The 14950-nt window shown below is 39.2% G+C and overlaps 1 protein-coding gene across 4 annotated transcripts in view; it reads right to left on the reverse strand.

Moving 5' to 3' along the window:
• CADPS (calcium dependent secretion activator) overlaps positions 1-14950 on the reverse strand; it is a 436212-nt gene that overhangs the window by 114602 nt on the left and 306660 nt on the right. For all 4 annotated transcript variants that reach the window (XM_058562346.1, XM_058562336.1, XM_058562329.1 and 1 more), the window contains 3 exons: positions 2572-2673; positions 994-1057; positions 459-582 (listed from right to left, as the gene is read on the reverse strand). In XM_058562346.1, coding sequence (XP_058418329.1) covers positions 459-582; positions 994-1057; positions 2572-2673 — 290 coding nt within the window. The remainder of the gene's footprint in view (positions 1-458; positions 583-993; positions 1058-2571; positions 2674-14950) is intronic.

Raw genomic sequence — 14950 nt, forward strand, 5'->3', positions numbered from 1 at the left:
TGAGATCCTTTCAAGGGACAAGAAAGAGCTAAGCAAAATCTTGATGTTGCTTTATTCAACTCTTGTTTTACCTCCAATGGTATCAACAGTGGACCACGAACTGCTCTGTTTTCCTCTATTTAAAGAAGGTAGCAATCCTATAGAACTCTTTCCTAGGAAAACATTAGCCACAGAGCAAACTTAGGGCCAACACAGACTCTCGGAAGGACGTTAGTTATCTGATAATATCCTGTATTCAATATTCTTCCCCTACGAAGAGTCTTTCCTAAGCCCCTGTTCTTTCATTGATTAATTTGGCCACAGCCAAGGAAGCTTCCACATTTCAAGTGCTTTCAAGTTTCAGCTTAACATACTCAGATGGACCACTGTTTTCCGGTGCCCCTCAGAAAAGAGAGAGACTTCCCCAGGGAGGCATACCAAAATTTAAATGAAAAATTGGGGTCAGAAGGGAGCCTTACCTTCGATTTTGGCATACTCTGACAGCCGAGAATAGTTGACTAAAGCAGCCTGCTCTAGACATTTACGGATGACTGTTTTTACCTCCTCTTGTGGCACTGGGGTAACAATATCTTTCATCAAAACCTTTAGGTGAAAAAAAAGATTATTAAGATGGTTCAACCAAATGTGTTACTCATTTATACTTCTTAAGAGCTCAAGCTTAAAATTAGTTGTGAATGCCTCCTTGTGACTTAATATTGACCAAGAGCCATCGTTAAAGAGAAAACAGAATTGCAACGCACAGTTAGGATGGCAAAGCCCGTTCATGAGTCAGGGAAGGGCGAGGAGCATATCTTTGATATAGCCTAAGTATTTGGGAGTCTGGAGAGAAAATAGCTAGAATTTTGGCAGTTTCCTCACGTTTATTCTGATATTTGATGAATGGTAAACAAAGCCTTACAAAATTATAAACTAGGTCATTCAACCACAATATTTCATTACCATTATGTTCATGTTTTGATATGTATGTAACCTATCTTTTACTTTCATTCTTACCCTTTCCAAGAGTGAGAGAGTAGCTTTCAAAGCACCTTCAGGTCGACCAAATGGAAAGCAATACCTAAAAAAGACAGAAAATTCTTCAGGTTGCCCAAATCGATTACACTTTAGCACAAAATATGCTGCAGTTTGATTCCTATAGCAACTCTATCTGAGGAACAGAAAATGCTTTTTATTTTGTCACGTTGTGTTATGTTAATCTGAATTCACACCATATATGTGTGTATATAATGTATATATGTGTATGTGTGAATAATGACTAAAGAGAGACTCTGCAAATGTCTGCAGCAGCAAAGAATATTTAGAGTCATGACATAAGGCTCTGTTTAGATTCCTATTGTGGAGGAGAACCACTCGTTAGCTCAAATGTGACCTTATATATTATTATAGAGACCATCATTAAAAAATATTCATTGAAACAATCTAAAATTATCAAACCCACTGACTTACATCCCCAGAGGATTAATACAGGAAATAAAGAGTGTATTTTGAGCAAATTTATGATTCTGCTAATTGTCCTTCCTTGATTGTGGTAATTGTTATTGGATCTTTTGTTATTGGCAACACATCTTGCATATAGTGTATGATCAATAAAGATTTATCCAGGAAGATTTTGATGGCACAGATACAACCACATTAGGTACCACTAGGACTTCCACTGACTGTCTCAGGCTGTCACAAGCCCTTCAGGACACTGTTCCTCATGGTACAAAGGGACCAGCATGGGCTACTTAAACTCAGAGTATCCTATGTATGCATTCTACTTCTAATTGCCGGCTGGGTGGCCTGGGGCAAGTTCCTTAACCTCTCTGAGCCTCAGTTTACTCCTTGTTTAAATGGGAATTATAATAACTACCTTACCAAACTGTTCTGAGAATAAACAAATGAGTTAATGCTTATCCAACCTCTTGTCTGGCACTTAGAAAATATTTAACAAAAAGGAACTATTTATTATGTATTATAAATGCTCTTACTATTTTTGAGTTACTATTTCAGGATCTCTGGTCCAGAACCACCAGTGTAGCATTAGAAATGTCTGACTTGCTCCAAGGGAGAAGTGGGCTATGTGGAGCAAGGCTCAAGCATCAGGCCTGCTGGCTGTCTCGAGTGTGTGGCGAAGAGTCAATGTGCCAAGGCTGATCTAAGTTTCTTTCTTTCTCTGCATAGCCAGCTAGTCCTGTTTCTGAGGTCACGGAGAAGATGGAGACTCTCCTAGGGGACCACTGCCTTCCTTCCCAGTCATGTGATCTGATTCACAGGATTTTTCACTACTTTATTGAGGAATCTTGAAGAAGCTTCAATTCAACTTTTTAATAGATTTTTAAAATATAAATTGATGACCAGGGTCAGCTTACACAAGGAGGGCTTTGTGCTTTTAGTGAAATAAAATGAATTTAGGATTTCAAAGTCTCCTGGCTATGGTGGAACCCTGTCCTATTGGTTTGCTTTTCCATTCAGATATTTCTAAACATCCAATATATCTTTGATAGATTTACAGGTTCAGAAAATCAAGCTTTTTATTTGTCCCTCCTCAGTCTTACCCTCCTAATTAGCCCCTCAACTCCAGGTCCTTACCTAAAATGTGTAATCTGATTTTCCAACAGAACTCTGAGTCTCTCTTTGATTTCTTCAAAACGTTCCTTTTCTTCAACAGTCACAGTTCCAATTCCATCGGGCCTGAAAGAAGACATGTCGTGAAGTGACGGGAACCTCATCTGCTGACACCATCAAATCAAATCTCTAGCAGGAGGAAGCTGTCCATTTTAGAAGAACAACTGCAATGATCGACGTGACCTTAGGAGGAGTCCTGCTTTTCAGTGCTGGCTACTAAAGAGGATGGGGTTCTTTGGGGTTATTGTTCAGAGACATTTGCTGAACTGTCACTCATTTACTGGGAAATGGTAAAATGTACAAACCGGTGGCTTGAAGGTCCAGCTTCTAGACCATCTGTTTGACTCGCAGAATTTTAAAATTTTGAACTACTTGCCAATATTTTTAAACTTAGGAAAGTTTTATACTACAATTCTCTTGAAAATTTGGAACAACTGGTATTAATTGGCAAGTGCCAACTAACACTTCCTTCCTTAGCTGGGGCAGGCATTCATCTGGTCCACATCTCTAATTTGCATTACCTGTCTCTCTCCTAGGCAGTCAGCTTTGGGACCCCTGAATTATGCACACAAACTCCTATGAAAACCAGTTGTCTTATAAGTACCTGTGTTTCCCAGTGTGAAATGTTCTTAAATGACTCAATTTCCAGCTTATAATTATAAGTGTTCAGATTAATTTAAGCACTCATGTATTAAATGAAAAACAAATTACAAGACACTGTAAAAATTACAAGACATTGGTGAAAGAAATTGAAGAAAACACAAATAAATGGAAAGATATCCTGTGTTCATGGATTGGAAGGACTAATATTGTTAAAATGTCCATACCACCCAAAGTAATCTATAGATTCAGTGCAATCCCTGTCAAAATTCAAATGGTATTTTTCACAGAAATAGAAAAAATAATCCTAAAATTTGTATGGGACCACAAAAGAATAGTCAAAGCAATCCTCAGGAAGAAGAACAAAGCAGGAGGCATCACGACTTCTGCTTTCAAACATTATTACAAAGCTATAGTGATTTAAACAGTATGGTATTGGCATAAAAACAGACACATAGACCAACGGAACAGAATCAAGAGCCCAGAAATAAACTGCTGCATATACAGTCAACTAATATTTGACAAGGGAGCCAAGAATACCCAATAGGGAAAGGATAGTCTCCTCAATAAATGGTGTTGGAAAACTGGATATTCACATGCAAAAGAATGAAATTGGATTGCAATCTTACACCATTCACAAAAATGAACTTGAAATAGATTAAAGGGCTGGCCCCGTGGCTTAGCGGTTAAGTGTGCACGCTCTGCTACTGGCGGCCTGGGATCGGATTCCGGGCGCTCACCGACGCACCGCTTCTCCGGCCACGCTGAGGCCACATCCCACATACAGCAACTAGAAGGATGTGCAACTATGACATACAACTATCTACTGGGGCTTTGGGGGAGAAAAAAAAGGATGAGGTTTGGCAATAGATGTTAGCTCAGAGCCGGTCTTCCTCAGCAAAAAAAGAAGAGGATTAGCATGGATGTTAGCTCAGGGCTGATCTTCCTCACAAAAAAAAAAAAAAAGAAAAAAAGAAAAAAGAAATGGATTAAAGACTTACATAAGACCTGAAACTTTAAAAATCCCAGAAGAAAATATAGGGAAAAAGCTCTTTGACATTGGTCTTGGCAATGATTTTTTTTGGATATGACACCAAAAGCACAAGCAACAAAATAAAAAATAGACAGGTAGGAGTACATCAAACTAAAAAGCTTCTGCACAGCAAAATGAAAAGGCAACCTAAAAAATGAGAAAAAATATTTGCAAATCATCTATCTGATAAGGGATTAATATCCAAAATATAGAAGGAACTCATAAAATTCAATAGCAAAAAAACAAACAATTCAATTAAAAAATGGGCAGAGGACTTGAATAGACATTTTCCCAAAGAAGACATACAAATGGCCAACAGGTACATGAAAAGATGCTCAATGTCATTAATCATCAGGGAAATGCAAATCAAAACCACAATGAGATATCACCTCACACCTGTCAGAATAGCTATCATCAAAAAGATAAGACAACGAGTGTCAGCAAGGATTTGGAGAAAAGGGAAACCTTGTGCACTGTTGGTGGGAATGTAAACCAGTATGGCCACTATGGAAAACAGTATGGGGGTTCCTCAAAAAATTAAAAATAGAACTACTATATGATCCAGCAATTCCACTTCTGAGTATATATCTCAAGGAAAGGAAATCAATATCTTGAAGATATATCTGCACCCTCATGTTCATTGCAGCATTATTTACAATGGCGAAGACATGGAAACAACCTAAGTGTCCATCAACAGATGAATGGATGAAGGAAATGTGATATATATATGATGGAACATTATTCAGCCATAAAAAGAGAAGGAAATCCTGCCTTTTGCAACAACGTGAATGCTAAGTGAAATACACTATTATGGCAAATATGGCATTATGCTAAGTAAGATAAATCAGACAGAGAAAGAAAAATACTGTATGTCCTCACTTATATGTGGAATCTGAAAAAGTCAAACTCATAGAAATAGAGAGTAGGATGGTAGTTGCCAGGGACTGAGGGGTGGGGAACATGGGGAGATGTTGACCAAAGGGTACAAACTTCCAGCTATAAGATGAAGAAGTTCTGGGGATCTAATGTACAGCATGGTGACTATAAGGAATAGTACTGTATTATATACTTGAAAGTTGTTAAGAGAGTAGATCTCAAATGTTATCACCGCACACAAAAAATGGTAATTATGTGAGGGGATGTAGGTGTTACTAATCTTATTGTAGTAACCATTTCACAATATATATGTGTATGAAATATCACATTGTATACTTTAAACTTACGCATGTTACATGTCAATATCTCAGTAAAGCTGGGGGGAGAAAAAAGAACAAACTGCATATGATGGTTTTCAATCTTAGTGAACTATTGCTCATTTTAATAAAAGGAAGGACCCTAGCATAAATAAGTGAATTTCAGTTTAATCACAGTATTTTCATGTTTCTAATCACCATTAGGTTCACACCTATTTTGCCTAGTTGGTTTGGACCATTCAAGTTGAAAATACAAAGGGAGGCTGCATATTTATAGCCCAAATTTATATGTGCCAAATTAGGATAATCTGACCCATTCAAAGACTTCAGTTTCCCAGATCCCGTAGTGACTTGTTTTGACTACTGGCTGAGCCAGTTTGCAGATTGGTGCGTCACCATGAAAATTCTATAGGAACATTCTTCCGTTTGCAAATGCAAGTCATCTTGAGACCAAACAAATGGTCTTATTTATAGGCCTTCTCAAGGATCCAGCATAAGTTGGGAAAATCCTGTATACTAGACCAGTCTGACTGCACAAAAGATTTGGCAAATGATAGCAATGTACCTCCTGTTAGGGGTTAATTGGTCAGCTTCCCTTCTTTTTAAATACTAAAAATGCCCTACTTGAAAAAAATGAGAAAACTTCCCCTCCTCCATTTTATAAAAAACACTCCTAAACAGTAAAATCCTATATAATCCATTTCTTCACACTCCGTTGAACTTAAAGGAAGTAAGAAGGCAAAATGGTAAATATCAGGTAGGCTGTCAGAATCTATGAATGTGCTCTTATTTTCAAATTTTCTGGAAAAATCTCAAATGTTAATTTACAAACTTTATTTAAAATATGGTTTAACATAAAATGTCCCTGAATCTGCAGTTAAGTCTCAGGATGAATTCGTTGGCCCCCACAAAATACACATGACGCTTTCTGTGGTAACTTCTCATGTTTCTGTTATAATCTATAGCTTCTTTTAGCTGTTGCTTTTGGGTTTTGTTTACACAAATTTTAGCTTGGTAATGCATTGAACACACGTTTATACGATTGGTGTGTGCATGCACACACTCGATTTGGGAAAAAGGGAGCCATTTTAAGCATTTTATTTCTTAGTAGGGAATTAACCCAGAGAAAAATGCTATTAAATATAATTTACAATTCAGAGAGGAGTTAATAGATCACAGGGAAAAAACCATTCAACATGGGCAGCCCGGAGCTGTCTGTGGTCATTACTAGGACATAAACCTCTCTGAAGAAAATCATTCATTCCTTATCCAACAGCCTTCTAAAGCAATTATGCAATTAGAAGGCAACTTTTACATTTGTGTTTGAGATGATTACACTGAAACATTTAGTGTGTGCCTGGCCTTCTCAGTTAATTCTCACTACAACGGGTATTATTACAAATGTACAATTTGATTATCCATTTTTCCTTTGGTTCTGATAATTCAAATTTGTAATTATTAAAGGTATCAGCTTCAACTTCCCGACAGCCCCTCACTATGCAAAAAAAGTAAATGACTAAAAATTACTGTTGCAGTTCTTAAATTTGCTTCTTAATTGCCTATGTTAGTGCAAATAATTTTATTTTAAAATAAATGAAACAAACTAACTTTACATCTGTAAGGCACGGAGTACAGAGTTCACCAACAAAAACAGGTGATAAAAAATCACGATTTGACATCAAATGCAAATTTGTTTATAATTGCCAGAATTCCTCTGAAATGGCACTGGTAACAGGTGATGCTAGTTTACAAACTGAGGAAGAGACAGACAAGAATAATATAATTTGTCACAGATCATAGGTTGTAACAATATCAGTTAAAAAGCAAAAATATCCTTTTTTTTTGGTTTAATTTAACATAATTATTTTTGAAAATTCTGTCAAACAATTTCTTTTCCACTGACCCCTATCATTTGTTAATGTTAACTGTACGGGTTTAGATAGATTTCTATGAAGCTACTAACTGAAAAATCCTCGTTCAATATTTTGGGGAACATTATTCTCACAGAAGCAATAAAATACTTTTCCTAGAGCTGTGGTTCTCAAACCTGAGCATGCCTCAGAATTACCTGCAGGGGTGCCATGACCCAGATTGCTGGACCCACCCCAGAGTTTCTGATTCAATAGATCTGGGGTGGGGCCTGATAATTTGCATGTCTAACAAGTTCTCTGGTGCTGCTGGTTCGGGGACAACAATTGGAGAATGTCTGCCCTAGTGCAAAAACATATTTGGTAGGTGGCTGAAAGGGTATGTCTGATTCAGCGTTCCCAATTTCCCTTGGATTGGAGTGAATTTGGAACCAGAGATTTTCTCCAAGTCCACGGTCCACTTATAAAGCTAGCAATCCCTTCCAAAAGTGGTGTTTGCACTGTTTCCAAGGTGCCATTCTAAGCAGTGCTGGTTGCAAAATAAATACAAGAACTGTACTGGTGTCTCTCAGAAGCCATGCTTTTTTTTTTTTTTTCCTGGAAACATTTGGGGGTGATTCTATAATTGTCATAAAACTGGCTCTGCATCTTGTTCCTTTCTCAATACTTTTAACACTTAAGGAGTCACAAAGAATTGAGAGAAGGGAGGAGGCTGGATTTTTAACTCCTAGCTAGTAAATCCTAGGCTGAGATGAGTCTTCACTCAGAACACATGTCTAGGAGCCTGAATCCCCCATCCTCTTGTTTCCTGACTGGTGTACTTTCTGCCCTCTTGTTTTTTGGCTTCTGAGCATCCATTGCCACTTCCTAACAGCACCTGAATTTCCTTTGGAGGAATGACCTCGGCCACATTGTGGGTACTCTTGGGGGGAGGGTAAATTGAGGGGTCTATTTTCCCGCTGTTAATGCTGAAGGGTTTCCTACAGGCCAGTGCCTCCCTTTCATGGTCACTGTACATCTAAGCCGGACTATGATATAAGATCAGCCAACTGAACACTCTTTTCCGGAACCTCTGTTGACTAAACGATGCAAGGATAGAAGAAATAGGTGAAATTTGCTTGTCCCAGCAGCTGTGCCGTGACCAGATTATCCTCACAGGTCAGTCTTAATCTTTGGCTGTACTTGAGAACCCTGTGAGAGCTTTCAGAGGTCCCATCCTCCAGCTCCCATTCGATTTGTCTGCAGCAGGGCCAGATATTGTCATATTTAAAGCTCCCCAGGTTCCCAGGTTATTCTAATGTGCAGTTAAGGGCTGAGAACAACTGCTGTGGTCCTGTTTCCTACCTTTCTGTAGCTGCCTCCATTCCAGTTTTCCCCTCCCTTTCTTTGAGGCTCCCAACGGCATCCCAATAAACTCCCTTTTGCTTAGATGATCCGGAGGTAGTTTTTGTTACTTGTATTGAACTGATGCAAGTTCATAAAGCTCATATCCCCTCCTTTCCCATGCTCCCAATTTTAGTAGAAGCGTCGATGCCTTTAAACCTAGCTTTAGAAGCACACACACACACACACACACACAAGGTAATGTGGCCCCCGGTCTCGGGTTCCACCTAACTGCACACTGGCTAACAACTCACTTCTTGTATATCATGATCCTGAAAACCTGAGACAATATGCAGGTCAAGTGCAGTCATTTTTGGAGCCCTGTTGAAGACTAGAGGCTCCCCCATCTGCAGGCCATCGCTGGAGCCAGAAGCGGGTCTTTCTGGCCACAACAGACTATATTGCATCTGACACAGCAGGCATCTCCGGAATCCACCTTTCAAGTTTTCGGCAAACCATTTTCTCACTGTCCTTCACAAAGTTGACATTTTCGGCAGCATGATAGGAAAGATGTCATGTCGGCTGCTCTTCAAGTTCTTGTCACAGTGGTTAGCACCAGTTCTGTCAACTTTACTCTCCTCACAGTCTCCCATCTTAAGCCATGTCACAAATAATAATATATCTAGAGTTGTGTTTTCCTTTTTTTTTTGTCAGATTGAAACTACCATAACCCAGCTGCCCATCCTTTAAGTTACTAGTTATGCAAATTGTTCTTCCTTTCTTCAAATGCCTCTGAGAGCTTATTAATCAATGTTTATTGTAGGATTAATCCAATATAATTAAGTACTAGGCTTTTCATGTGAAACATTTTATTTTGATATTTGAAATTAAGTGTGAACAATCTAGTCAAAGAAATCAAGCTGCAATGTGTTTTGTGAAAGTGAATTTATCTCTTTGACGTCGTTAAATAGTTCCTATACACCCAGGTGAGCAGACAGATTCCCAGCATATAATTATCCTGCTAGCACAGTTCTTCATATTATGTTGAAAGCTGGGCCACAAACCCCTTGTTTGGAAGGTAAGATATCTTTTCAAGAAGGTCAGGTTACTAAATTAATTCAAAGCTTACAATGATTGATGTATTCTGATATTGCATTTATTTGGTGACAAGTGTAGAATCCAGGTGCAAAAAGAAATGTATGGATTCGGCAAAAGAGGAAAAAGTGTCTGGTCCACCTCTCTGCATACAGACAGCTTTAAGCTCCAATCACTACCAACAAGGGGTAAAACTCCAGCTTGAAGTGGGAATATACTCTCTCTCCAAATGCAAATGTCCACATATGCCGGTGCAGGCACCGTAAACATGATATATTCTCTCTCTCCAAATGGATGCATGCCTGCAGACCGCATTACGGATCCATGAAAATGTCCTTAAACAAGCAGGATAACTGAATCCTACTTGCTACTAAATTGTTCCAGCCCGGAAACATGAGAGCTTAAAGGGCCAGAGTGGGACAGACTATCTTAGATGTTCCTTGCAATGCTCCCTAAATAGAACATTTATACCAAACACACTCTCTTAACCTCTGTCTCTTTTTTAACTGACTTCTGCTAGTAATTCTTTATCCTCACAACTTTTAGAATGACACCTTTGAATTTAATCCTAGTGTGGAGTATTTTCCTTTGTCTCTTTCAATGGTCAATAACTACAAATTCAAGATAGCACCAAAGCATTATCATCTCAAAAAGAGACATCCCTGCTTGCTCATCTGGATGGTTGGTATAATCTCTAGGTTAATTATAAATTGTAATTAGGACTCGCACATCCCATAGTCACTGCTTCATTAGGAAAGCCCGGTCTTACCCTTTCCTTCTCTCCCTCCAGCCCATGGCCTTTTCTAATTATGCCCTGATGCCCTGGGGCTCAGACACGCTGCTAAAACAAATATATCAAAGTGTTTGTATCACAAGGAGTAAGATAGGAAGCAACAACAAGCAGTTTCTACCACATTACAATGTGCATTGAAGCTTCTTGAGGTTGGCTATTAGTCCATTTGAAAAAGACGCTTGGAGAAGGCAAAAATATACCAGGGAAGTCTTTGCTGACTTGTTTACTGTTTTTCTAAACATGTAGCTATAACCCAACAATATCAGAAGGCGTCTTCACTCTATTATAAGAACGCTTAAAGGATGAGAAGTCGCTCCCTACTGAACAGTCTCAAAGAATATAGATGCTATTGACATAAGGCCATTAGTCAAAGTGGCTCAGGCTCGGTCCAGATACTGAATGAAGCAAGGACCTAACAGTGATTAGAGAAATGGTATAAAACGTATGCACTGCGGGAAAGCATATATTTCTTTCCCCAGAGAAGGACCAATTTCCAAAATAGATTTTTCTCTTTGAGGAATAAGAGGAGAAGAGATGGGTTTCTTTGTTTCTAGACACACATAGAAAGTTAGGCTTAGATTCCACCCTGAACACCCTATGTATAAACTTCTGAGTGGTCAGACCAGCAATATGTATGGCTTTTTTGGTATCACATCCACCCTGAAAAGGGTATGACATCTGAAAATATGTTTTTTGCACTAGCTGAATTCAGTGACCACAGGATGAGGACACACTGTGGAAATTTTAGAAGGGAAACGCACATTACTTGATGGTTTGTTATGCACCAGAAAGATTGCACTAATGGGAGAGATAATTGAGCATATTTTACAAGATTTTATGTCTGAGTTGAAAAATTTGTTGTTCTCATGGGGCAAATTTCCCTTAGGAAGAGAGTCACATAGGTTACAAGTTAGAATATAGTTCTAAAGAGAATTTCCCTGTGGGAGGCAGACTTTTACTTAAAGTGTGTTTGGACTTTTTCCCCTTCTCTCTCTTACTCTCTCTTAGGTGAAGCTGGTTCTTTAGAATTTAGAGAGCATGACTCAGCCATATGAGCGCCAACACCTGCTCAGAGCTGGAAGGCCAACCAGCCACGTGCTTGTGTCCACAAGCGCAATAATGTCTTGTGTCAGGGTGTAACATGAGACCAAGAATGTGGGGTCACTGTCATCTCCCATCCACGCCTGCCCACTACTAAAGTGCTATGTTCAGAGGTCAGTAAAACTGAGCTATCCCTGCTACACAGTCTTCTTTCCCTCTCTCTCTCTCTTTTGGGGAGGGAGAGTTAAAAAGCACCAGGCATAATGTCATAATGAGTGTATGTGTGTGTGGCAGAGACAGAGAGAGAGAGGGAGGGAAGGAGAGATGGGAAAGAAGAAGAGAAGGAGGAGAAAAGGTGAGATTAGAGTGAAAGGAAAAAAATATACATATGCAAAAATTATTCATTTACTTCCAGGTAGGCATTCATACAAGAGAAATAAAAGAAATCATTATGTGACCTGGACTGGGGATGAGGGACCAACACAGGAAGCAAAGACATGGTCAATAAGGCAATAGCTGTGGTCCAGGGGAGAGAAGATAAGAGACCCGAACTTTGGTAGTAGTATTGAAGAGAGGGAGAAGGGATGGACTTGAGAGATACTTAAGTACATTGATGGGGCGTGGTAACTAAATCCTTGTGATGCGCTGAGAAGGAAGGAGGAGTCAAAGACAGCTCCCAAGGTTCTGTCTTGGGCAACAGGGTAGATGGAAACACTTACTAACTTAGGGACCCTGGTGGAGTAACAGAAGAGAAAAGTGCTTTCCATCTGATTGTTCAGTTACTCAAATCTCACCCACAGGGATGACATGGTTTCTGCACACAAGCAGCACCTTGGCTCCAAATACATCTCCCAAAAGAATCCTTGGACTCATTTTCAGAGATTTTTAGGACTCATGCCCTCTTACATCTGCTTGCAGACTCATTAATCTATGCAGCTTACTTTGGATTGGGGCGGTTGGCATTATGGATTTGTTAATTGCTGATACAATGTACTTTCTACACAGGCCATATGTGAAGAGCAGCGCTGGCATTCAAGAAATGTTAAATAATAATGTAAATGAGAAAAATTTCCAATCCCAATAATAAAGGATCCAAGGAACACTGACGCAACTTGCAATCATCAGAGCTGTTTGATCGCCTTGTCACTGTGGGATAGTGACCAAAGTAATGCTAATCTAAATGTCATCTAGAAAGAATACTAAAAATATTGTGGTGAAAATTAAGTACTGCAACTTTAGGAGCTGATTTGAAAATTAGAAGATATAGCAATTTACATCTGTGGATTTTATGATCGCCAAGTGCAACCAGATAAACATACTCACATTTTCCTTTTCTTTCCCTCTCTCTTTGAGAAAATGGGTTCAGTTTTAAAGAGCTGGCCCAAACTAATGTTCCCTCAATCAGTGGTTCTTAAGCATCACGGTATCTTAGAATCACTTGAGGAAATTTTTAAAACATAATGCCTAGGCCATATCCCAGATTAATTAAATCAGAACCCCTGCAGGGGCTAAGACATCAGCATTTTTTTTAGGCTATCCAAGTGATTCCAATGTGCAGCCAAGTTTGACAAGCAAGGCTTTAAATAAGTGGGATCTGAAGACCAAATGCCTTAGAATTACCTGGGCAGGAACTGACTAAAAGTGCAGATGCCCAGCTCCATCTAAGACTGGCCAAATCAAATTGGATGATGGGGCCTCGTACCCTCCATTTTAACAAACTCCCCAGGTGATTTATATGCACACAAGTGTGAGAACTACTGCACAAGTTGAAAATCAGTGGTGGCAACTGTTATGCCTTTAGACCCAGAATAAGTCTGTATAAAAGACACAAAAAAATCCAAGTAAGAGGGAGAAATTTCAGCCCATCACCTGGGAGTTTGTTTTTTGGGGTTTGTTTGTAGGGGGTTGTCCTGTGCATTGTAGGGTATTTAGAAACATTCCTGGCTTCTACCCACTAGATGACAATAGCACTATCCCTCCCAGATGTGACAATCAAAAATGTCTCCAGACATTGCCAAACGTCCCTTGGGGGAAAAGATCACCCCTAGTCGAGAACCACTATTCTAAAAGTTGGCAAACATGTGGATGGTTCCGTATCTTCCAGTGCTTGGAATTACGAACAGCAAACATCTTCCTGATGACCAGATGTGTCTACTTTTCATTAAATGTTTTGGATTCACGTAGGATAGTTTTTCACGGAGATGTGGCAGACGTCCAGAGAAGGCGGGAGAAAATGGGTCATCAGCACCTGAGCGGTCACTAATATTTCCAGCTGCAGCAGGGCAGGGCTCTGCTTCTATCTTTGGGGCTGCTGAGTTATTAATAGGCAAAAAATTAATAATTAGGTAAAAAGCTATTTTTTTTACCTAGTCTGAAGCTGGTTGTGAGATGACAATAGGAATGGGCTCTATTGCTCAGTTAAATTTGGGTTAAAGGGCAATTTGTTTCCATGAGTCATGAATTCCTTCTTAATCTGGGTCAAAGAATAGATAACATCTCCACTCGAAAATAGTGTTCATCCTGGTGAAAGAGGTTAGGAAAATGGTTTCCCCAGTACCAAAACACTGTTAGTGTTCAAAGGAGACTCTCCCCTTATGTGGTCTAAAACTCCAGATACACTCTGGCTTCCTCCACAAGGCCAAAATTACCAAGAGGGCCAAACTGATTTTGGACATTGTTAGGACAAAAATGTAAAACTCTAATTAACTCAGATGACTGCTATAGTATCTCACCTGGAAATGTTGAGATGCAGATCAAATGGCTGAATTTGGCATCTCACATCATACACAAGTGCTAATGTTGGGCAGGCAGTAGGGCACAGGGGTTATAAATGCAAGCTCCCAAGTCAGAGTATCCATGTTTGAATTAGACTTACACATTTATTTGCTATGGAGCAAGTGACCGAACTTATCTGAGCCTCAAACTCCTCATCTGTTAGATGAGGGTAATGATACTTATCTCATAGACATGTACTAAAGATAAAATGAGATAACATATGTAAACAGCACTTCACACAGTGCCTGGCTTATAGCAAGCACTTATTAAATGGCAGTGGTTATCCTTATTTTAATTAAACTTTATGAAATCTGACAATGGATGACTTCATTTTTTATTATAACCCTTAGAAGATAATTTCCAAGGTTGAAGGAATATTGCAGATGCTATGATTCTATGTGCTCATTTTGCAGATGAGAAAACTGAAGCCCAGAAAGGAGGTATGATAATCCTAGATTTATGCAGAACAGGCTCTAACACTCAGATCTTTAGAATCTATGTACGGCGCTGATGTACTGAAAAGAGGAAAAGCTTTAGACTCAGAATATCTGGATTTGCCACTTAAATTTACAGGCATTCAGTTTCATTATCTGTAAAGTGGATGTAAAAATAGCTAACCTGA

The sequence above is a fragment of the Diceros bicornis genome, chromosome 2 (genome assembly GCF_020826845.1).
Source record: "Diceros bicornis minor isolate mBicDic1 chromosome 2, mDicBic1.mat.cur, whole genome shotgun sequence".
In the NCBI taxonomy this organism is placed as follows: domain Eukaryota; kingdom Metazoa; phylum Chordata; class Mammalia; order Perissodactyla; family Rhinocerotidae; genus Diceros; species Diceros bicornis.